The sequence below is a fragment of the Petaurus breviceps genome, unplaced genomic scaffold (assembly GCF_028583685.1).
Source record: "Petaurus breviceps papuanus isolate PSGF00001 unplaced genomic scaffold, PetGlider_PUasm1.0 90700, whole genome shotgun sequence".
NCBI classification, from domain to species: Eukaryota; Metazoa; Chordata; class Mammalia; order Diprotodontia; family Petauridae; genus Petaurus; species Petaurus breviceps.
The window spans coordinates 8,657,367-8,680,025 of record NW_027187315.1 but is presented as its reverse complement, the minus strand read 5'-3'; the positions used below and the strand labels follow the sequence as shown (position 1 = coordinate 8,680,025).

The following is a 22,659-nucleotide window of genomic DNA, read 5'->3' as shown; positions in this document are numbered from 1 at the left end:
TGACCATGTAACTATTCTGCTCAAGAACCTTCTCTCCTCTTCCCTTTTAGATAAATAACAAATGCTTCCATCTGGCATTTAAAACTCTTCCCCCTATGACTCTAGCCTTCCTTTCCAGGCTTTTTCACATTACTTACTTTCACACACTGTACATTAAAGCCAATCTCATCTACTTGTTCCCTGAACTTGGCCCTCTGTCTATATTTTTGTGCTTTTGACAGGTCATCCTACTTCTTATAATTCTTAGGTTCTGTCAGTCTTTCTTGATCCTCTTAGCTTTTAGTGTTCTCTCCTTATATTATGTATCTGCTTCTCTTTTTATATGTTAAATCCTTCACTAGAATGTGAACTCTTTTCTGTGACCACTCACCTTTCACTGTTCCCTTCCCAACACTGAACTCAGTATTATGCACATGCCTATCTTTAGGAATTGTGGCCAGACAGGGGAGAAAAGATGAGATAATAACATTAATAGCATATAGCACTTTAAAGTTTGCAAAGTGCTTTACAAATGTTATCTCATTTTATCTTCACAACAAGCCTGGGAGTTAGATACGATTATTCCCATATTACAAATGAGAAAACTAAGGCAGACAGATTAAATAACTTGCCCAGCTAACCTCTAAAATCAGATTTTTTTTTTAAGCTCCTTGGGGCAGAGGCTTAAAGCTTTCTCCCCTCCAGATAAGTTTTTTTTATCTCCAGAAAACTCCCATTTGGGATTTTTTTGTTGGCAAAGATATTAGAGTATTTTGGCATTTCCGTCTCCAGCTCATTTTACAGATGAAGAAATTGAGGCAAACGGTTAAGTTTCTTGCCCAGGTTAACACAGCTAGTAAGTGTCTCTGAGGTCTGATTTGAATTCAGGTCTTCCTGATTCCAGACCTAGTGCTTATTGGATTGGATTGGATCTTTTTTGACAGTGAGGTCTTAAAATATGTAGGAATGAATATCTATTAACAAATGATGAATGCCTGTTGTATAATTGAATTATTTTGTATGCAGAGCTGATTTAGATACTTACTTAAACTGTAAAGTTATAAAATGACTTTAAATACAAACGTGTAAATTAGGAGCCTTCCCCACAAGACGTTGGCATTTTTTCCTTCAGTGCTACACATCTTGAATTTTGTATTCACATTGGGCAACATTGTGTTTATCTGTCATGTCTTTTAGCAAAAATAGATCTTTCTGTTCAAGGTTTGTAGCGTTTCTTTACCATCATTTCAAATTTTGATGTACCCATAAAGAAAAACTAGACATCCTCACTCAAACACTTTGATCATTTGGTAGAGGACCATGTCATTTCTTTTTTGAATGTGCCAAATTCTTGGCACATATTGGACTACAGGAGGAGTGGAGCATTGAGTAAGCACACAGTTCATTCCATAGGTTTGTGGTGGGAAGAAGAAAGAACTGGTTTTAAACTATCCTCATCTTGTTGAGTAGGAGACCTTTTTAACTTAGAGCCTCAGCCTAGGTTTTTAGTGTAGTTTGCCATACTTCTGTTGGCTCTATGTGAATCCTCTTTTATTTTGGTACAGTTTTGTTAATGTGAATTTCAGTCAGTGTGTAGGCGGATAGGAATGGATTAGAAAAAATTAGAAGTGTTCGTGTTTGGAGTGACAGTAAAAGAAATTAACTTGAAAATTGTTGGGAGATGAGCTGCAGGTTTTCTGCCCACATGAACCTTATAGCAAAATTATGTTACTTCTGCACTTTGAGAAATAACTCTAGGCCATTTAAACACATGCACAGGGAAAACTTGGTTGAAATATCTCTTCTAGAGCCAAATTGCAAGAGGTTCCCCTAGTTAACCCTATTAGTGTCAGGAAAATAAATAACGAGTTTTATATTGAGAGAAATATATAAAAAATATATCTTTATAGACCATATATTAGTGTTTTGAAGAAATCTAGAAGGGTTTTTTAATTTAAAAATTGATGGCATGATGTTACACTAATTATAGAGAATTGTATTATATATTATTATATGTTGTAGTATATATTGTATTGTATATTAACAGCAAACATTTTTATGATTTAAGTTTTACAAAGTGCTGTACATATATGATCTTATTTGAGGTAGGTGTTCTTATCCCCATTTTACAGATGAGGATATTGAGGCAGACAGAGACTGAGTGACTTGTTTAGAGTGACTCAGGATCAAGAAATAGCTGAGGCAGGCTGTAAACCCAGGTCTTGCGGACTTCAAGTACACTAAGCCACTTTGTTGTAGTATGTGTGCAGAAATACATAATAAGCACACATCTAACCAGTTGTCAGTTCGGATCTTAAATTTATAATGGATTTTTTTCTTATTCCTAGGTATAAAGATTAAACAAATTACAGGTAAACTAGCCTGTAGTTAAATCCAGTTGTTACAGCTATACTTTTGTAGTTGCTTAAGGCTCAACAGAGGATTTTTGAAAGGTTTTTGAATGTGATTCGCATACAGACCAAATTAATTTTCTTAGAAAATAACGAGTTCACAAAATCACATAAAAATGGATGTTGAAAACTATCTTTGCATGTAATTAGAAAAAATAAAATTCTATTTACAAAAAGGAATTTAAAACCATATCCAAAATGGTAAGCTAGAAACAAAAGGTTAGCAGCACTTACTAAAAAGTAATAAAAAAGGACATTTTTGCTTAAAAAAAGGAAAGAAAATAAGTACACCCAGCATAAAAATTTAACAATTTTTTTTACCTAAAATACTTTAACTAAAATGTAGGTTCCTTTAGTATGTAAAAATAACAACGCATAAAACACTTTATTTTCTTCACAAAAACCATGTGAGAGGTGGTGCTACTATTTTTCCCATTCTCCATGTAAGGAAACTGGCTAACTCAGTGTGGTTATTAATGAGTTGGTGTCTCTGTAGCAGGACATCTCCATTGGAGTACTGTAAGGATTTTTGCTTGACTGCTGGTTGACATTTTTTCAGTGACTTTGATAAAAGCATAGATGGTATGCTTCTCACATTTACATATGACACCAGGCTGGTTAATACACTCACTGGGTGACAGAATGTTGACAGACTAGTATTGTGCTGAATCTAATAAGATGAAGTTCTCTAGGGATAAATGTAAAGTCTTAAACTTACTTACAAAAGACCAATTTTATAAATATAAAATGAGGGAGGCCTGGTTAGATAGCAGTTCTGAACAAAAGATTTGTGGATTTTTAGTGGACTTCAAGTTCCATATGACATGTGAGCAACATGATGTGACAATCAAAAAAGCTAATGCAATCTTAACTACATTAAGTAGGGCATTGCTTTTAGGATAGGGTGCTAATAGTGCCTCTGTACTCTGACTTCATCAGAAATCAACTTACGTTTAGTTGTACAAACAGTGGTTTAAGAAGAACATTGATTATCTGGAAAGTACCCAGAGGAGGACATTAAGTTGGTAAAGGGTTTTGAATTCGTGTAATACAAGGATCATTTGAAGGAGCTGGGCATGGTTAGCCCATAGGAGATGGAACGGTGGGGAGGGAAGGGTGGAATGTGAAAACTGTCTTCAGATATTTGGATGAGGGACTTGATTTGTACTATTTGACCCCAGAGGGTAGAGCAGTGAGCTATAAATGTTACAAAAAAGACAAACTGAGACTTGAGGTCAGGAAAAACTTACTAATAATTAGTTATTCAAAATTAAGATGGGCTTCCTTAAGAGAAGTGGTGGGTTCATACTTAATGAAAGTCTTCAAATAGAGATCACTTGTCAGGTATATTATAGTGGAGATTTCTTTCTTTTACAGTGACCACCAAGGTGTCTTCCAACTCTCAGATTCTATGATCACGGTTCAGACAGTTCCTTCCACTCTATTTGAGACTTAAGGGGACTTTATAGAAGAATTAGGCTAGTCCAGTAGGTTTTTGTTTGGGGTGTTTAAGGAAAAACTTTGTGACTTTATGCTGAGGAGTAAGGAGGGGAAGAAGGGCAACAAATGAAGTGATATGGTATCCACTCTCCAAACTAGGTTGGCAGGTAGAATGAGGAAAGATGAAAGAATTTTAGCTAGAGATGTCAGTGCCTTTGGGGTAATCTTCAGGGCATATATAAAGGAGAGAGTCCGTGCTACAAGAGGCTGTCCCTTTGGGAATCATTATATCAAGCTCTTGTCACTATAGCTCCTATTTTGGATGGATTGGACTCCTGGTCATTCCATGTAGCGTGATGGCCTACAAGAGCCTGAAAAGCACCAGGTGCTTTATAGGGATAAGTAGGGTCTCATTCTTCTCAGATGTTATAGACAGCTAATAATTAGTGAGGTTTCATGAGAAGTCAAGAGTTCCTAGCATGGAATGTAGCATGTATAGATAATTTCAGAAAAGTTTGCTAGAAAAGAGAAGTGGGCTCTGTCTATAGCAAAAGAAATCGGTCCTAAGAAAGATTAGGCCCCCAAAATGAAAACATTTTCTGGAATACCACATGAGATAAATGACACATATCTATAGTCCCACAGCAAATGAGAAGAGCTGTGATGTGAAACCATCCATCCTTGACTCCCAATCACATACTTTTCTCACTATGCCACATTTATTTTTATAATCATCTTCTTGCAATTTAGAATATTAAATACTTGTTACATAAAACCTTTCAAATTATAAAACTGATTTGCTTTCATGTTTATAGTTTCAATGTACATTAAATCTTTTTTAAGAACATTATTAGCACATGGGATTAGTATTTAGTTGGAAGGGTGTGATAGTAATGGCAATTAAAGATTCCCCTATATTGGCTTGGTTTTCAAATTGATTGTATTAAAACCCAGAGTTTGTTAATCCCACCTGTGGGATGGGCTTGTTGATGTGAAAAGAAAGTCCTGAAGTGGGAGGAGCTGGTGACGTAGATTTGGAGAGACACTGGAGAGAGGCGGAAGATCTTTTTTGGAAGCAGCACCTCGTGGAGAGAGAGAGAGACTAAGAGGATTGCTGGTGGCCGCTTTGAATTGCCCTGGACTTTTGAGACCTGCCCCCTGAGCTGCCAAGGACTGAGGAGACATGGCTGTTTTGCTGGTACTTTGTCTGTCTGTTTTGATGTTATTTTGCCAGATTTGTCCACTGGTGAAAGACTGTCCTGTTGAAGAAGTCCTGGAACCTGGCATTTGGTTAAGAAGGCCTGAGACTGTCCTGCAGACAGAGAGTGAATACTGTCCACTGGTGAGGGACAGTACTGTTGTTGCAGGGGTCTGGAGACTGTCCTGCAGACAGAATGAATACTGTCCACTGGTGAGGGACAGTACTGTTGTTGCAGGGGTCTGGGAGCCTTTCTGTTGGTTCAGAAGCCCTGAAGAAGGATTTTCTTGTTGTATGTTTACAGAAATCCTGGGAGAGGGCTTTGCTAATGTGTTCAGGTGTTCTAGGGCTGTTCTACAGACAGAGGATAAATTCATGAAGGGACTGGCAATGTATCTTATGGCCTTGCTAAGCCTTGTCTCTCCAGGAACTAAGATTGCTGAGAACTTGCCTGGTGTCAAGATGAAGAAAAGACCTCCATTTGGGTATTAAGTGCTGTGTTTAAACTTGATGTAACTCTGGGGTAGATTCAATTGTGATCCAGGGGTGGGGAACTTTTGACCTTTTTGTGTTCTATGGTTGAGCAAATGAATGTATTTTACTTATGTTTGGAAACTAATCTCCATTTGAGAAGAGGGGCTTTGTGGTGGACTTAATTAAGGTATAGCCTAGGGGTGGAGAAGTATTTGGAACAGAGACTTTGTAATTGATTGAATGATTGGAAAGTCCTGGGGTGGGGTAGGCCTTGGAGATTATTTAATCACACTTAGTAAATGCTGTATTTTGAATGATGTCATGTTTTGATCTTCTCTGTTCTGGGTTTGTTACTGAATAAAATAGAGAGCACCTATGCTGGTATTTTGAACCTGGGAAGTTGCCTTTGCTTGGTATTACATTACAAAGGGTTACAAAGCTGTGCTCTAAATGTGGAACTAAATTGATAGAAATACCAAGTACTTTCTTCATTTTGTTCTTCTGTTAGACTACTGTCCAGAAGATTGATACGTTGTTATAAATATCCTAAAATTTATGGATCATATATAACTCAGGTATGATTTTATTTTTCATCAAAAATACTTATTGAATATCTCTTGTGTGCCTAGAACTATATATTGGGTGCTATTGAAGATTCTAAAGAAATATAAGATGCAGTTTCTGATATTAAGAAATTTACTGCCTTACTGGAGAGATAAGCACTCCACAAAGATTTATTGAGTGCTATATATGTGAGGCTCTGAAACTTTGTGGGTTTCAAAGACAAAAGAGAAAATAGCTTCTGCCCTCAAGGAGCTTATAGTCTAATGGGAAGATGCAGGGGAAACAACATGGCTTTGTGTGATGGCATATGCAAAATAGATGCAAGGTGATTTCTGAGGCAAGGTCCTCATAGCTGGTAGCTGGGGGCATTAAGATTAGCCTTCTGTAGAAGATGGTGCTTGAGCTGAAGAAAATCAGGTATTCTAAGTGATGGAGGTGAGCAAGTAAATACAGCTAGTGCAAAATCAATAAATGAATGAATGAATATTTACTGGCTGACTTAGTAAATAATTATTCATTTAATTTAGTTTTATTTACAGTAAATATATTTATTAAGTGTCTACTGTGTGCCAAGCACTATACTAAGTGCTAGTGATACAAATAGGAACAAGAAAGATAGTTTCAGCTTTCAAGGAGTTTACAATCTAGTGGGGGAAGATGATACACAAAAGTAAGGGGGTGGGGTGGGGTTGGGAGTTTGTACAAAAAGCACAGTGGTGAGAGGTAGAATGCCAAGTATGAGGCTGGATTGCAGTGTGTGTAGAGGGCAGGAATATGCAATAATAGTGTTGAAAAGTTATGTCATGACAGTTTTCAAGTACCAAACAGGAGTTTATATTTAGTCCTGAAGGAGCTGTTGGAATGTATTGAATAGAGCAATAACATGGTCAGATTTGTTCTTTAGGAAAATTATTTTAGTAGTTGTGCAGGCTGGTTTGCAGAGGAAAGAGACCAGAAGCTGGGATACCCATAGAAGCCATTATAGTAGTCCAAATGAAAGGTGATGTGGGCCTAAGCAGTGGTAGTGGTTCTGTGAGTAGACAGAACGGGGATGGATGCAAGAAATGTTTGTGGAAGGTATAATGAGAGAGTTTGGCAACTGATTAAATGAATAGTTGAGGATGACACCGAGGTTGCAAACTGGAAGGATGATGGTGACCTCAGTAGAATATGATATGTAGATGAAAGTTGGACTTGGAAAGGGGAGGTTTAACATGTTGAGTTGTTTAGTAGGTCATGTGGGACTTGAATTAGAAATGTTGATCTGGGAGGCATTAGTGTAGAAGATAACAAGCCCATGGGAATAGATGTAATCATCATTATTAGATAGATTATAGAGAGAAAAGAAAAGAGGGCCTAGGACAGGTCTTTGGAGTATACTCACAGTTAGGGGGGCATGTTGTAGATGATAGTCCACCAAAGGAAACTGAAAAAAAAATATTCAGACAGGTAGAAAGAGGACCAAGAGAGAACATAGAGATGAGAGAATATATCTTAGTGTCAAATGGTACAGAGAAATCAAGGAGGATGTGTGGTTTGCTAAAGGCCTGTCAATTAGGAGATCATTTGGAATGGACAGTTTCAGTTGAACGATAAAGTCATCAATTGTAGAAGGTTTAGAAGAGATTGGGAGGAGAAGGAAGTGAAGGCAATGTGTATATACTATTTTTAAGTTTAGTTGAGAAAGGGATATGCATGTTAATAGCTTGCAGGGATAGGTATGGTCCAGTGAGGGATTCTAAGAATGAGTGAGATTTGAGTGAGTTTATAGATAACGGGGAAGGAAAAAGTAAATAGGGAAAGATTGAACAGAGGGAAATGGTGATAATAGAGGCAGTCTTAGGTAAATGCAAAATATTACTTGTGGAACAGCTATTACTGACATGAAGAAGGTTCACTTCTCTATTTAAAACCTGAATAAAGGAAGAGATAATAGGAAGGTAATGTCAAGATATTGTAGGAGGGTTGATAATAGAAGTTTTTAGAGGGGAAAAGAAGGTTTACAATATCTGCTATGGAGAGTGGGATAGAGAATAGAATGGAGTAAAAAGATTGATCTATGCTGTAATGAGAGTCCAGTTGGCATTAGAGAAATTTGACCCATTAAGTGTGATTGCATCGTTTTCTCCAGATCTCCTGAACAAGCAGCATGTGAATAGGATTGGAGAAAGATGGTAGGATTAATCCAGACAAATCATGATGATGAAGCAAGGGGTCGCTAAAGGATTGAAACTGAGAAGGGAGCAAGGTGAAGTAGGGGCAGGGAAGACACTTGAAGGGTGGAGATATTAGAGGTCATAATGAGGGAAAAGAATACATTTAAGAAAAGTAATGGAAGGATTTTATATTAGAAGGTTATGATAGATAGGACTTATGTGTGAAGGCATTAATTGTGCTGCCTTATCTTGTTTAAGTGCTGATATATACTGCAGAGATTAAGTTCTGTACTATTTCAGAAAAGGCAGAGATCTCTGCTTTTGGAGATTTTCCTGGAGGAGATGGAGCTTGCCTGACCTGGACATTTTTAAAGGATCTTTAGATGGGGATATAAAGATAGAAAGCAGCCTAAGGAAGGGGTCACAACAGCATAAGCAGAGTTAGGTATGAGAGTGATGTGTCTCATAAACAATGAGAAGAGGCCAGTCTGCCTTTTGCAGAATAGAGATCAAAGATTGGATAATGGATAGGATGGGTTGGCATGTGCAGTATATTGTTTCCCAGGATAAGGAGTTAGAATTTTTATCCTATACTTACGGACAATCCATTTAGGAACCCAGGAGTACAGAATGGAAAGCTGTTTTTCTGTAATCAGATAAAATTAATGTTTTTCCCAGGAAAGCTAGAGAGCTATTTTAGAATTTCATTAATCTTTGCCTTCTCTCTACTTCTTTTTTTATTTAAGGTGCGCAGGATTTTTATTCCAAAAAGTTGGAAAACTTGCAGCAACTGCAGTGGGTGGTGGCTTTCTTCTCCTGCAGGTAGGTGATCACAAAATTTTGTTATTAGTTAGTTTTGTATAGCCATTCCTGAAGTCCAGCAGATGAGTGAATTTAAACAATTAGTGAAATGAAAAATGAGGATTCTTTGTTTTCTGTTCAAAATAATTATAAAGATGTGCACTTTTCAGAAGAGACAGCCATAGCTATTTCATACATGCACACAAACCATTCACTGAAGATCAGATACAAGTCAGCAGGCATTTATTAAACACCTGCTATGTCCTAAGCACCCACCATGCTCAGTGCTGGGGACACAAAGAAAGGCAAAAAGAATCCCGCCTTTTAAGGAAGTCCTAGTAATAATGGAGGAGGTGACACACCCACCTCTCTGTGTGAAAAAGAGAAGCTGGAGATCTTCTCAAAGCAAAGGCTGTTGTTCATCCTTCTTTTTGAAGTTAGGGAAGCAATTTCTTGACTTGCAAATGTACTGGATTTAAGTGAGGCTGAGCTGTGTGTCATCATCGGCCTCACTCCTCCAGTGTCATCAGGGTCCAGTGGCAAGACATGAGTCAAGACAACTGGCAGTGGCCCTGTAGGTCTTTTTTAAGCTTGGTCTCAATTTGACTGAGGCCATACCCATTTGGCAGTTAAAAACTTGGTAAGAATTGAAACAAAAGATGGCTTAATTTGCCTACACAAAAGAATCATTCTGGGAGGGGAAGACCCTCAGAATTTCTCCAGAGGTAAGGCAGGACTGTGAAATGCTTCTTGCAGAAGGTAGGACTTATTTAGCTAAGACTTAAAGGAACCCTGAGGAAGAAGTGAGGAGAGAGTTCCAGCCATTGGGGAAAGCCAGTAAAAAATACGTGGAGTTGGAAAATGGAGTGTCTTGTGTGAGGAACAACAAGGAGACCAGTGTCACTGGGATTACAGAGTGTAGGGGGAGAAGGTATAAGAAGACTAGAAAGGGGGGGGGCCAGGTCATGAAGTGCTTTGAATATCAAACAAGATTTTACATGGGATCTTGAAGGTAATTGGGAACCACTAGAGTTGATTTGAATAAGGAGATGACATAGTCAGACTGGTGCTTTAGGAAGATCCGTTTGACAGCCAAGAGGGAGGATAAACTGGGATGGTGACAGTCTTGTTGCAGGGAGAGCATTCAGCAGGCTATTGCAGTAGTCTCAGTGTGAAGTGATAAAGTACAATAAGCAAAAATTGAAAATGCCTGGGAATGAGTACTGATAATTCCCAAACACTGTCATCTATACCAGGGTTTTAAAAAATTTAATAGCCCACAGCGGTCAATAAATACTTAAGTGCCTCCTTTGTGTCTTATACTATTCTAAAAGCTGGAGGAAAAGAGACAAAAGACAGCCCCTCCTTTCAAGAAGCTTATTGTCTTATGGGGGAGATGTGCAAACAAATAGTTACAAAGCAAGCTATATACAGGATAAATAGGAAATAATTATAAGAGGGAAGGCAATAGAATTGCCTTCCTATAGAAGGGGATTTTAGTTGGGACTTAAAGGAAGCCAGAATGACTAGTAGTCAGAGTGGAGGAGGGAGAGCACTCCAGGCATGGGGGGCAGCCAGAGAAATTACCCAGGAGCTGAGAGAGATGAAGTGTTGTTTGTGGAACAGCTATAAGGCCAGTGTCGTTGCATCAGAGTGTTCATATTGGGGAGTAAGGTGTAAGAAAACTGGAAAGCTAGGAGGGAGCTAGGTTATGTAGGGCTTTGAATGTCAAACAGAACATTTTGTATTTGCTCCTGGAGGCAATAGGAAGCCACTGGAATTTGAGTAGGGGGATGACAATGATCAGACCTGCACTTAAAGAAGATCAGATCACTTTAGTGTCTGATTGGAAGATAGACTGGAGACGGGGAGAGAGTTGAGGCAGGAAGAATGACCAATAATAAGGCATGAGGTGATTGAGGGCTTGTACTAGAATGGTGGCATTGTTACAGGAGAGAAGGGGACTGTTGGAGAGATGTTGTGAAGATGAAATCAACAAACTTTGGCAAAAACTTGGATATGGGAGGGTGAGAGATAGTGAGGAATCCAGCATGACTTCTGTGTTGTGAGCCTGAGGGACTGGGAGGATGGCAATGATTTCCACAGTAATAGGGAAAGTAAGAAGATGGCGTGGTTTAGGAAAAGAAATTTCCATTTTAGACCCATTGTGTATTAAGAAATTTAATGGACATCCAGTTTAAAACGTCCAGTAGGCAGTTGAAGGTGCAAGATTAGAGGTCAGCAAAAAAATTGGGTCAGCAAAGGTAGATTTGAGGATCATCAGCTTTGAAAATGGTGACTAAATCTGTGGAAGCTGATGAACTTATCAAATGAACTAGTATAGAGGGAGAAGAAAAGGAGACAGTACAGAGCTTTAAGGGTCAGGAGAGAGGGGTGTCCTGAAAACCCAGAGAAAAGAGAGTATCAAGGAGGAGAGTGATTAGCAGTGTAAAAAGCTACAGAGAGGAAGTCATGGGGAATCAGAATTGAGGGAAAGCCCACTGAATTTGGCAGCTAAGAGATAATTAGTAAATTCGGAGAGAGCAGTTTTGGTGGAATGATAAGATCAGAGGCCAGATTGTAAAGGATTAAGAAGAGAGTGAGAGCAGAAAAAATGAAGACATCTATTATAGATGGCCTTTTCAAGGAATTTAGATACAAAGGACAGAAGAGAAATCGGATTTTAGTTAGCAGGGATGGAAGGATCAAGTGAGAGTTTTTTTTTTTTTTTCTGGGGGAGGGGGTGGGGGGGGGCCTGGGAATGTTTATTGATAGTAGGAGATGAACCAGTAGAGAGGGAAAGATTGAAAATAAGTGAGATAATAGGAATGACAGAGAGGTCACTCTGTTGATGGAGTTGGGATGGAATGGGATCTCTTGTACAAGTAGAAGCAATTAGCCTTGGTAAGGAGTAAGGTCACTTCATCATGTGAGACTGGTGAAGGAGGAGGTAGTGGCAGAAGACACCTGAGTGATAGGAGATGAGGAAGAAGAAGCAAATGACCTCAGTTTTTTCTGTTAAATATGGGACAAAGTTCTCAGCTAAGAGAGTGGGGGGGGGGGGAGAGGAAGTTTGAGAAGGAATGAAAAGTTTTGGAAGAGCTGCTGTGAAGAGTGGGGTAGGGAATTGATGAGGGAGTTAGACTAGTATTGCCTAGCAGCAGTGAGGGCCCAATTAAAGTTGTATAGCATAAGTTTGTAGTGGGTCTAGTCAGAACAATTGAGTGATTTTTTTTTCTACCTTTGTTCAGCAGCACGTGTATAGGAGTGAAGCCAACAAATGATGAGAGTGATCCAAGGCTAAAATGTGGCTAGATGTAATTGGTCATAATGATAAGGGAGCTAAGGATTCAAGAGAGGAGAACAGTGTAGAGTTGAATTTGTTCACAGAGGAGTCATGAGGATGAGAAGAGGAGAAAGTGGGAGTGCAGGGGAGATGGCCAAGGAAAGAATTGAGGGATGGAGGGATTGGAGGTCTTGGTGGGAGAAGGAGTAGTGTTACGTAAGAGAAGGTAGGGGGAGAGCTGAAAAGACAATAGATAATGGTTGAATAGGGAGACTTCGAGGTCTTGAGCATGGAGGTGGTACATTTGTGGTGATGGCAAGATCAAGGGTCTTTGAGTGTGACTGAGGTGAGGTGGAGTAGTAGGCGTTGGAAAATGAGTAGGTTGAGGAACTGAGTATTAAATTATTTGAGGGAAAATAATTTTGAAGTTTAAGTCTCCTAGTATGAGGGCAGAAGTTGGAGAGCTGAGAAAAACTGAACTATCTATTGAAACCTATTGAAGAAAAAAGGAGAGTTAACCTGGAGGTCTGTAGACAACAACAACCAGGATTTTGACTGGGTGGTAGAGATGAATAACATGAACTTCAAAGGAAGAGTGGCTACTGAGTGATGGAGGTAGGAAGAGAGCCTGAAAGTGGCAGTAGGGAGCCAGGAGTATTCCAACTGCCTCCGACCGATGAGCTGGGGAGAATGAAGAGGCAACCAGTGATACATCACTTTGTACTTTTCAGATAATCACAAAACGGCTTCATAAAAACTTAAGAGTTTTCTAAACTTTGGAATGTATATTGTTTTAAACTTCATTGTCTATTAAGTATTTGACATTTTCTCCACTTCACTCAGATCTGCAGTAGTTTTCAGTAACCGGTTTTCATATCTTGCAGCATATAAGTGTTGCATTTTGAAAATACTAGACAGGATTGGCAGTTCTTATATGAAACCACAAAGAGCAGAGAGATATCCTCCACCCCTGCCCCTTTTTTGCCCAACATACAATCTAAGCTGTGAAATTCTGTATCCATTCATGAAATATGCATTATTCTGCATCCATGTTTGCTATTCCAGCTTCTTCACTCCCTATGTTTGTCCTGTATCACTAAGGTAAAAACACAAGCATCTACATGGAGTAAATATAGTTTTACTATAAACATGGAGCCATGAAAACCAAACTGAGAGGAACTAAAAGAAGTAGTAGAATGTTAAATTTCTTTCAAGCCTACTGAATACTTTGATTTGTAGGTATACAGTTTGAGTATGACTTGTCTTGATTCTTATATTCGAATAGCAAAAATTTCTCCTCAAAACTATTTATTATTAGCTCTTATTTTTTTTTTAAGCAATCGGGGTTAAGTGACTTGCTCAAGGTTACACGGCCAGTTATTTCTGGGTGTGGTGCTAAGTATCTGAGCCCAGATTTGATCCCCAGGTCATCCCGACACTGGGGCTGGTGCTATCATTAGCTCTTATTAAAAACATAGTGATGCAAGCTGATTGTAGCACGTGCATTTTACCCAGAGGATGAAGTGGGCCATGCAGATAAAGGCAAAGATAGCTAGAATGGTCAGTGAATATTCACACAAAGGAATTATGCCATCCCCTAAGCTTAGCCTTAATCGACTTAAGTTTTTAATAACCCATTTTGACCTCACTTCTTTACCATGTGTCTGACCACTTAGCAACATACTATGAGCATCCTTGAATTCCTTGTCTCCCTCTGTCCTGTCCCTGGGATAATCCTTTGTAAAATCCCAACCCAGGGTTGCCCTGATCACCTGCTTTTTTTGTCTTTTATGCACATCCACGTACATTCTGATAGATGTGTAATATACATTTAGATTTGGAAGAGACCTTAAAGATCGTCTAGTCCACATAGTGTTGCTAAATGCAACAGAGAAATATATGACTTTTTCATAATTACAGCATTCAAAGGTGGTAGGGGTTTGCTTACCCTAAATTGGAATAGTCCCTTTTTCTGTCTCAGTATAAAACCCTTTAGCCCCTTCATTTTGGCAGGCCTCTAGCATCAGTTGGTTGCCTAAGCTCAGCTGGCTTCCTGGGATTCAGCAGTTTCCATATACAGCTTCACTTCTCCAGATCAAGTCAACATGGTGGCCCAGTATAGTAGTGAAGGGCAGGTCACATATTTTCTTTATATCCTTTTCAAATGAGTATGTACACATAGTTTGTATATTATTCAATGCTGTTTAGCTTAAGATAGATGTAGTTCTGTGGTTTCTCATCGAAACCTCTGGACCTTACTAATATATTCATATATACCAATTCATAAGACATTGGTGCTTAGTACATAGTAAGCACTTAATAAATACTTTTTCATTCATTCATCCTGGTATGGAAGTATTCACAGCATTTGAGGCACTAGCTGCTTCAAGACAGTTAAGGATCTGAAAACTAAAGATTTTTCAAATCACTTGAGCCATAGACTTATGTTAATGAATAATATCTACTGATCTACATTGCTGTTAGACACTAACACTTATTAGCTATTCATGTCAAAAATGTAGCAGATGTTTGCTAATTACTTATCACCAAATATACACAGTTTTTCTACCCCACTAGAAGCTGGACCAGTTTTTTTTCCCCCCATCTTGATACTTGATTTAATTTGGAAAAATTTTATATACATTGTGGTTATGAGCACGAATTGGAGCTCATATACATTATGATACTTGATGCGAATTGATCATGGTCAGACCTGAACCACTGATTGACCTATCCTTCTTCGTATTTTCTATATTAGATATGATTTGAGGCCAAGTTGGATACTGTTAGGTATTTTGGAACTAGATCATCTTTCCCTGTTAGGACATATAAAACTAAGATTGGACCAGACCATCCCCTAGGGATAGGTTTAGTGAAATTTTATCCTGTGACAGTCACTTTGCTATTAGACTACTATGTTAAGATATCATGACTGAATGAGAATAAATATTTTAGCTAGTAGCTCCACTGTATTCCCAGTAATGTAGGCCATTGTTAACATCGTCTTCCATACCTGGATTGGAATATCTATCAAATGGGAGAACTAGCTGTATAAATGTCTACTTAAATATTTTACATATAAAATACATGTACATACAAATGAAATATACAGAAATTGTGACTATGAAGTAATGTATTGTGTGACTTAGAGAACCAGTCTTTATAGTTTTATGTTGACTGTGTTTCTTTGTGTATATAAAATGATATAATGGATAACTTTGCTGTTTTACACATACACAAACACACTGGAGATAATGAGAAAATGAAAATGTGGTAATTCAGGAGGAAGGTCTAGGTTCAGATTCTTCCTCAAGTGATGTAGTCATGGCCAAATTACTCAATCTCTGTAAGCTTCAGGTTCTTAAATTGTTTAAAAAATTGAACATAATACCGATAGTATCTACTTTACAGAGTTATTGTGAGGCTTAAATGTTAGCATGTTTCATTTGTATCTTAAAGTACTTGGTAAATGTTAGTATGATAGTTCATTGAACAAATGGCAAATATTTTGTGAACTGCTAAATTTGCAATTTAAGGTATTTTGAACGATACTTGAGTGAAGTTAGTTGGCAGTAAGAAAACTGGTATAGGAAACATTTTGATTTCCTGTAACTAAAAAGTAAAAATTATAGCCATATACATGCACAAAATAGACATGCCCCCTCATAGGCTCTGCATGACCAGAAAGTGGTAAGTAGATGCAGCAACAAATATAAATCTTGCAAAACCTGACTCGAGTTAAGTAGCAAATCTTTTCCATTCACAGACTGGACAAATTCCTAAACACTCAGCTTATCATCAGTTGAATGCTGGCTGTCTAGAAGTTCCTGCCAAAAAAAGATTTGCCCTTCTATTTGATCTCCACAGTATATATTTCTTACATTATTTTTAGTGACGCAGTAAAAAATATATAAAGTTGCATAAATGTCTTTTTCAGAGGGTGACATTGATAGATGAAAATGCAGGATTCAGAATCATCCTTTGTGTATGACATTAGATATTTTCATTATTTGAAAAACCCAAATAATTGATTTACATAGAGTATATTCTAAGAAAAGGTTCTTAACAGATGATATGGCTTGGTTATTTACTGCTCGTGTAATTCTTTGATTTTGTTATTTGAGTATTCTAAAGTATTCCTATTTATACACAAATATTTTCTCATTCAGAAATATAATGGTAGTTCAGTTCTACCCTGTTATATTCTTTTTTGCATGTCATATGCATTTACTTATAATTGTACTTAAAGGATTTATGCAGTGAAAAACTAGGTAGACCATAGTTTTGCCACATTTTTACATTCCAGCTTCAGAAGTAAGTTAACTTAAAATGGGCTTTTATAGGGTAAGGAAAGATCTTATCAACTCTTTTTTTCTTCAGATAAGTAATTGAATACTCACATGTCTGTATTTTCACAATGTCCAGCTCTCTTCCCCAAAGGAAGTGTTATAGGAGTAACTCTAGAATGTTTATATTATAGCAAAGCCTTTCTATACATAAACACCATCAGTAGACCTATTAATACCCTAATGTAATAATTTCAACATCAATGGAACTTTCACGAAGGTCTTAGCAGATTGCCTGGTTTAATACCATTTTACCATCTTGTTAAATTTTCCTAGATTGCTAGTCATAGTGGCTATGTGCAAGTTGACTGGAAGAGAGTTGAAAAAGATGTAAACAAAGCAAAAAGACAGATTAAAAAAAGAGCAAATAAAGCTGCACCTGAAATCAATACCATCATTGAAGAGGTAAGATAAAATATTCCTTTATATGAGGGAATTTTTTTTAAGTGAATTACAGATACAAGAAAGTATAATAGGACTTGCTCTCAAGAAGTTTACATTTTATTAGATGGAGACAGAAAATGTAGGACAATAGTGATCAGGGAGACATGTTGATAAGGGGAATGACAGGGATATCGATTTGATCTAGACAGTCAATATCCTTTCCAAAAGCAGTGGTACTAAAAATTTGGTCCCTGTGTCTTGAGCTTATCTTATCTTATCTTGGAGTCAACACAAAATGAGCCTAAAAGACTTAAATTAGTCTTACTAATATTCATAAGTGTATTTGAGTACCTAATGGTTGCTTTTATCTAAAGATTTTTCACTATAATATTTCTTTTTATTCTCAATAAAAAGAAAGTGTGCACAATGTTGGAATTTATTTAATAGTTAATATTGCAGTAGGACTTTAGTGGGTTGAAACAGTTAATTTGAAGGGTTTCATCACCAGCTTTGTGGCATGATACTGAATTCTAGGGGCACAGTAAATCTTGAAGACCATCTTCTAAATTATTAGAAGGGTTGTTATTTTTATCAGTGAAGAGAATACCCATGCTGATTAAACCACAGATCTTTGTGAATTGTTTGAGTTAATGGCCTCTTAGGACAGTCTTACAATACTATCCATAGTTACCCTGGCGCCTATGGTACCTTACAGTAAGCTAAGGGTCCTGCACTAATGGAAGCATAAAGGTCTTGTACTTTTGTAAATACCTATGTCTCTCATTTTCTAAAATTTGAATTCTCTAAAATCCAAAGTTCTGTGAGAACTCATTTTCTTTGAAAGTGAATAAAGCTAGAAATGTCAAGTAATATTTATGTTTTAATAGTATGCAATTAATGAAAAGATTTTTTTTCTTTTTTTTAGTCAACAGAATTTATCAAACAGAACATAGTGGTATCCAGTGGATTTGTGGGAGGCTTCTTGCTAGGCCTTGCATCTTAAGGACATGAATGTTGCTGTTTTGATGGAGTAAATAACAAGAAAAACATTGGTGACAGTGTGCTCTCTTGCAAAGTAGTACCACCAGTCACCGGATTCTTCTGGGCAAGAAGACTAACTAGGTGGACAACATTGAAACTTATACTTTTAGACTTTTGCCTTCTGAAGCTTGGCAAACTAGGATTTGCTAAAAACAAAATAATAAACTGTGCAGTATGTATCACATTTCTGGACAAAACCTGGCTAACTTTCATCATGACTTTTTAATCCTGTGCCTGTTCAGAAATTAACATTTTTTAATGTAATTATTGGTATAGATATGTAATTGTCTTGGTAAAAGGACCTTTTTGTTTGATGTTTTCCCCTCTTGAGTTGCTAAATTTTTTCTTTATTTAAAAAAAGCATTCTCCATTGTGCTGTAGAGTAAATAGTGCCAATAATTAAATAATATGTATTATAGTTTGAATATCAACAGATAAATCTGTTTGCTGCAATAAACTATAGAACTGTAATGTGCTTTTATGGAAGGATTAGAAATACTTATTATAGATATTAAAAACAAATTAAACAGACTCTTCTGTTGCTGTTTAGTGCTATTTTTTAAAGATTGTTTTATTTTCCTACAAATATAGTTTATTGAACTATTTCATAGTGTAGGAAGTTCCCCAGTGAAGAAGCTACCTCCACTAACACAGGTTGGCTATAGTTCTGTAACTTATGGTCTTAAGCTCTTAGTGCCCCGAGGCTTTTTTCTAAGGGACATGTTCAGGGTCAGACAACCCAGAGGGCTGACACCTCTCTGTACACCATCCTGTGCTGCCTATTTGCTTAAATATAGCTATGCTAACATTCTTGGATGTTCCATTCCAGCACATTTTTTCGTTGTATCTTAAATGCCTTTTCTTCCCCATTAAATTTTTAAAGTCATATCCTTAAAACATATCTTACTGCATATATATTCTTTATCTTTGGAATACATTTTCATTATTTGTTGGCTTTAATATTTTAGGAAAAAGGAAATTTGTATTCTGGAGAGGGTCACAGGAATTCGGATGTGGAAGGAGGTTTTGACATCATTTACATATGTTGCAGATGAGAAAATTAAGAATCAAGAAAGGGGTTTTGATTTGCCCAAAGTCACACAGGTAGCAAGGAGCAAAGCCCCACAATCAAGTTTACGTCATCTGACTTCAAGTCCATTGCTTTTTGTTGTGCCAGTGATTTATTTTTAGTCTTGAATGTGATCATAGATTGGAGATTTAGAGTTTGAAGGGCCCTTAGATGTTTTCAAGTCCAAATCATTTGTTTTACAGATGAGGAAACTGAGGCGCAGGGAGATTAAATGTCATCCAAGGTCACATATGGGCAGCTACATGTCACAGTGCATAGAGTGTTGGGCCTGGAGTCAGGAAGACCAGAGTTCAAATCTGTCTTCAGATACATACAAGCTGTGTGACCCTGGGCAAGTCACTTAACCATCTTTGCTTCAGTTTCCTCACCTTTAAAATGAACTGGAGAAGGAAATGGCAAACCACACCAATATCTGTCAAGAAAACCCCAAATGGGGTCACAGAGTCAGATGTGAGTATAATGACTCAGCACAACACAAAAGGTCACATAGGTAGGAGGCAACAAAATGAAGATTTGAACCTATGGCCTCTGACTCCGAATGCTCAAGTTTCTAAGAATGAGACTCATTATTCTAGTTCCCTATTTCACAAGGAAGAAACAGCAATTTTCAGCCTTTAATAAGGATAGCACTATTTGAAGAGCATTGGTAGTCCTTATAATCATGAAATTGTTTCTAATTTGAAATGTAAAAGCAAATAAAATTGCAAAATTTTCTGGCTTTTAGTGTCACCAAGTTGAACCTTGAGACATCCCACTATTTTCTTAGGGGGAATGAACATGGTACATATACATAATTGCAAAGGAAATCTTGTGATCTTACACTGTTCTAAAAAAGTGTGGACTGTTATGTCTGTGTATGGTCTAAAATGAAAAGTGAGGGAATTTAAAACAGTATAGTGTGTGTTCAGAGTGCACAGATCTAGTATATTCAGGATAATTTCCCTTTCAATTTTCAGGTGCTTCACACAGTGTTTTCTAGTTATTGTTTTGCATTTTGTGTAGCATAAAAGATGGAACGTGATTTCTGTGATTGGTTATAATCTGATAGCTGTAATCATGAGAATTATCTTCATGTTGTTCCTCAAGTTTTTTCCTTTACATCAATGATAGCCTCAGGTATGAGGCTAAATAAAATCCATACTTTATTAATCTGAAGTGATTACAGTTGTAAATACTTTTCTTTGGGTGCTCTTTTCTGTTGCTATTCCCTTGACAAGTTTTTGTTTCTTTAGAATAAGAAAATTACAGATAAGTAAACATGGATCCAAGATGTCAAAATATGATCAGAGCCTCATAGGGAACTTTTGCCATCATTGTATTAAGCTTTTTAAATATCAATACAAAATTCTCATTTGACATTGTGATAGAACTCAGATTTGCATTTTTAGAACAAAGGGACAAAATACATAGAGGCTATCTAAATCTTCATTTAATAATTATTTATTGAACACTTAATACATATTTAGGCAGGGGGGGCTAGGTGGCACAGTGAGTAAAATGCCGGCCCTGGAGTTAGGAGAACCCGACTTCGGTTCTGGCCTCAGACACTTTAATACCCACACGAAAAAAAAAAAAAACAACTAGCTGTGTAACCTTGGACAAGTTACTTAACCCCAATTGCCCTCCAAAAAAAAATGAAAAAAAAAACCCCAAAACACATAGGCAATATGGGAGATGAATAGTACAATAAATGGTGCCTGTTCTCCATGCTTAGTTCTGAGACAAAATATAAATCTGAAGTATTAAATAATAATATAGGAATGTAAGACAGGTCACTCATGGTAAGGTGCCAGATGAGTGAAATAGACAAATGCTAGAGAAATCCACATTTAAAATTTTTAAAAAGGTTTATAATTGCTTTTGCCTACATAGAGTTAAACATCTGAGTAAGAGGAAATATCTCCATAATTGATTTGTTTAGTTTTATCTGTTTTGAGTCACAGACTAGGATAGTAAAAACAAAGGGTGAGGCAATATGTTAATATTTAGTAAAATATATGCTGTTAGGTTTAGTGATACTTAGAAGAAAGTCAATGCTAAGGATAGAAAAGACTTGTTTAGCAAGTAAAGGAACGACTTTGGGCATATTTAGCCAAAAGTCTCCATCCTTTCCAAAAACTTCAAATTCTTAATAGTTGAACTTGTCTTTCGTTGTTCAGGGCACTCTTTTTACTCAAATATTGACTAGTTGGGGCAGTGTGTTTATGTGTAACAAATATTTGCACATAAAACAAGTTTGATATTTAGGAGGAAAAAACAAAAATTTTGAGATTGTTCTAAGATTAGCTTGAGAGTTGGAAGGAACCTCAAGGACTATCTAGTCCAACCTGTTCATTTTTACAGATGAGGAAACAGATGACATGGAGAAGTTGAGTGATCTTTCTCAAGCTCACATTGATAGTAATCATAGAAGATTTGAATTAGGTTCTCAGATTCTAGAGTCAATGCTCTTCACATTGCAATAAAAATGCTTTATATATACATATATATATATATATACAAAGTATTTCAGAACCTTAGAGACTTAAATATGCTTTCTGTGTTTACTGGTTAAGTCCATGGAAATATCATTTGTTTCTTGAGAGCTAACTTAAGTTCAACAAGAAAATGGAAAACCTGTGATAGGACAAAATTCCATTGATACCATCTGAAAACGAGATAGTCCCATGAGGCTAATTTACTTCCAAAGATGCATTCTGCTTGCTTGGTTAAATATTTCACACTTAAATGTAGCTGCAATGTTTTGTGGTCCTAAAGGGACCACAAATCTGTTAATGGTGTTAGGCTTTATATAGGCAACATGATCACTGTAGTCTTTGCGAGAAATGCTTCTATAAGCACCACAAAATGCAGTACTGGGAAGTATGACAGGTTATTCCTGTTGATCAGTGGAAGTTTTCTTTGGAAATGTTGGAGAATACAGCCTGGATACAATGGTGATGCTGGCATTTACTTGGACCTAACCTAGAGAAAGAAGATCCTTTCAAGTTACCAGATATAGTGACTCAAGTATCATGCACAACTTAGTTTTTTAGCCATCCCTGAAATTCTCTTGTGAATTTTTTCCTGTAAAAAATTTGAAACATCAAAGCTATTTTCTTCTTCAAAAACTGTAAATCAGAAAAGAAGCTAGAGAAAATCGTATATTAGAATAGTAACCCTTTGGTGCAAACAATTCTCTTGAATCCATTTCTTTTCTTTTATGTATTTGGCCGTTTGAGTTTATCTGTTTGTGATAGTAATGGCATTTAAAGATTCCCCTGTATTGGCTTGGTTTTCAAATTGATTGTGTTAAAACCCAGAGCTTGTTAATCCCACCTGAGGGATGGGCTTGTTGATGTGAAAAGAAAGTCCTGAAGTGGGAGGAGCTGGTGATGTAGATTTGGAGAGACAAGAGAGAGGCGGAAGATCTTTTTGGAAGCAGCACCTCGTGGAGAGAGGGAGACTAAGAGAATTGCTGGTGGCCGCTTTGAATTGCCCTGGACTTTT

General features: G+C 37.1%; 1 protein-coding gene across 1 annotated transcript in view; it reads left to right on the top strand.

Annotated features, from left to right (window-relative positions):
- The window catches only part of FUNDC1 (FUN14 domain containing 1), a 28,237-nt gene extending 7,912 nt beyond the window's left edge, over positions 1 to 20,325 (top strand). The window contains exons 3-5 of the mRNA XM_069065746.1: positions 8,969 to 9,044; positions 16,932 to 17,060; positions 17,965 to 20,325. Coding sequence (XP_068921847.1) covers positions 8,969 to 9,044; positions 16,932 to 17,060; positions 17,965 to 18,042 — 283 coding nt within the window. The 3' untranslated portion in view covers positions 18,043 to 20,325. The remainder of the gene's footprint in view (positions 1 to 8,968; positions 9,045 to 16,931; positions 17,061 to 17,964) is intronic.
- The last annotated feature ends 2,334 nt before the right edge of the window (positions 20,326 to 22,659 follow it).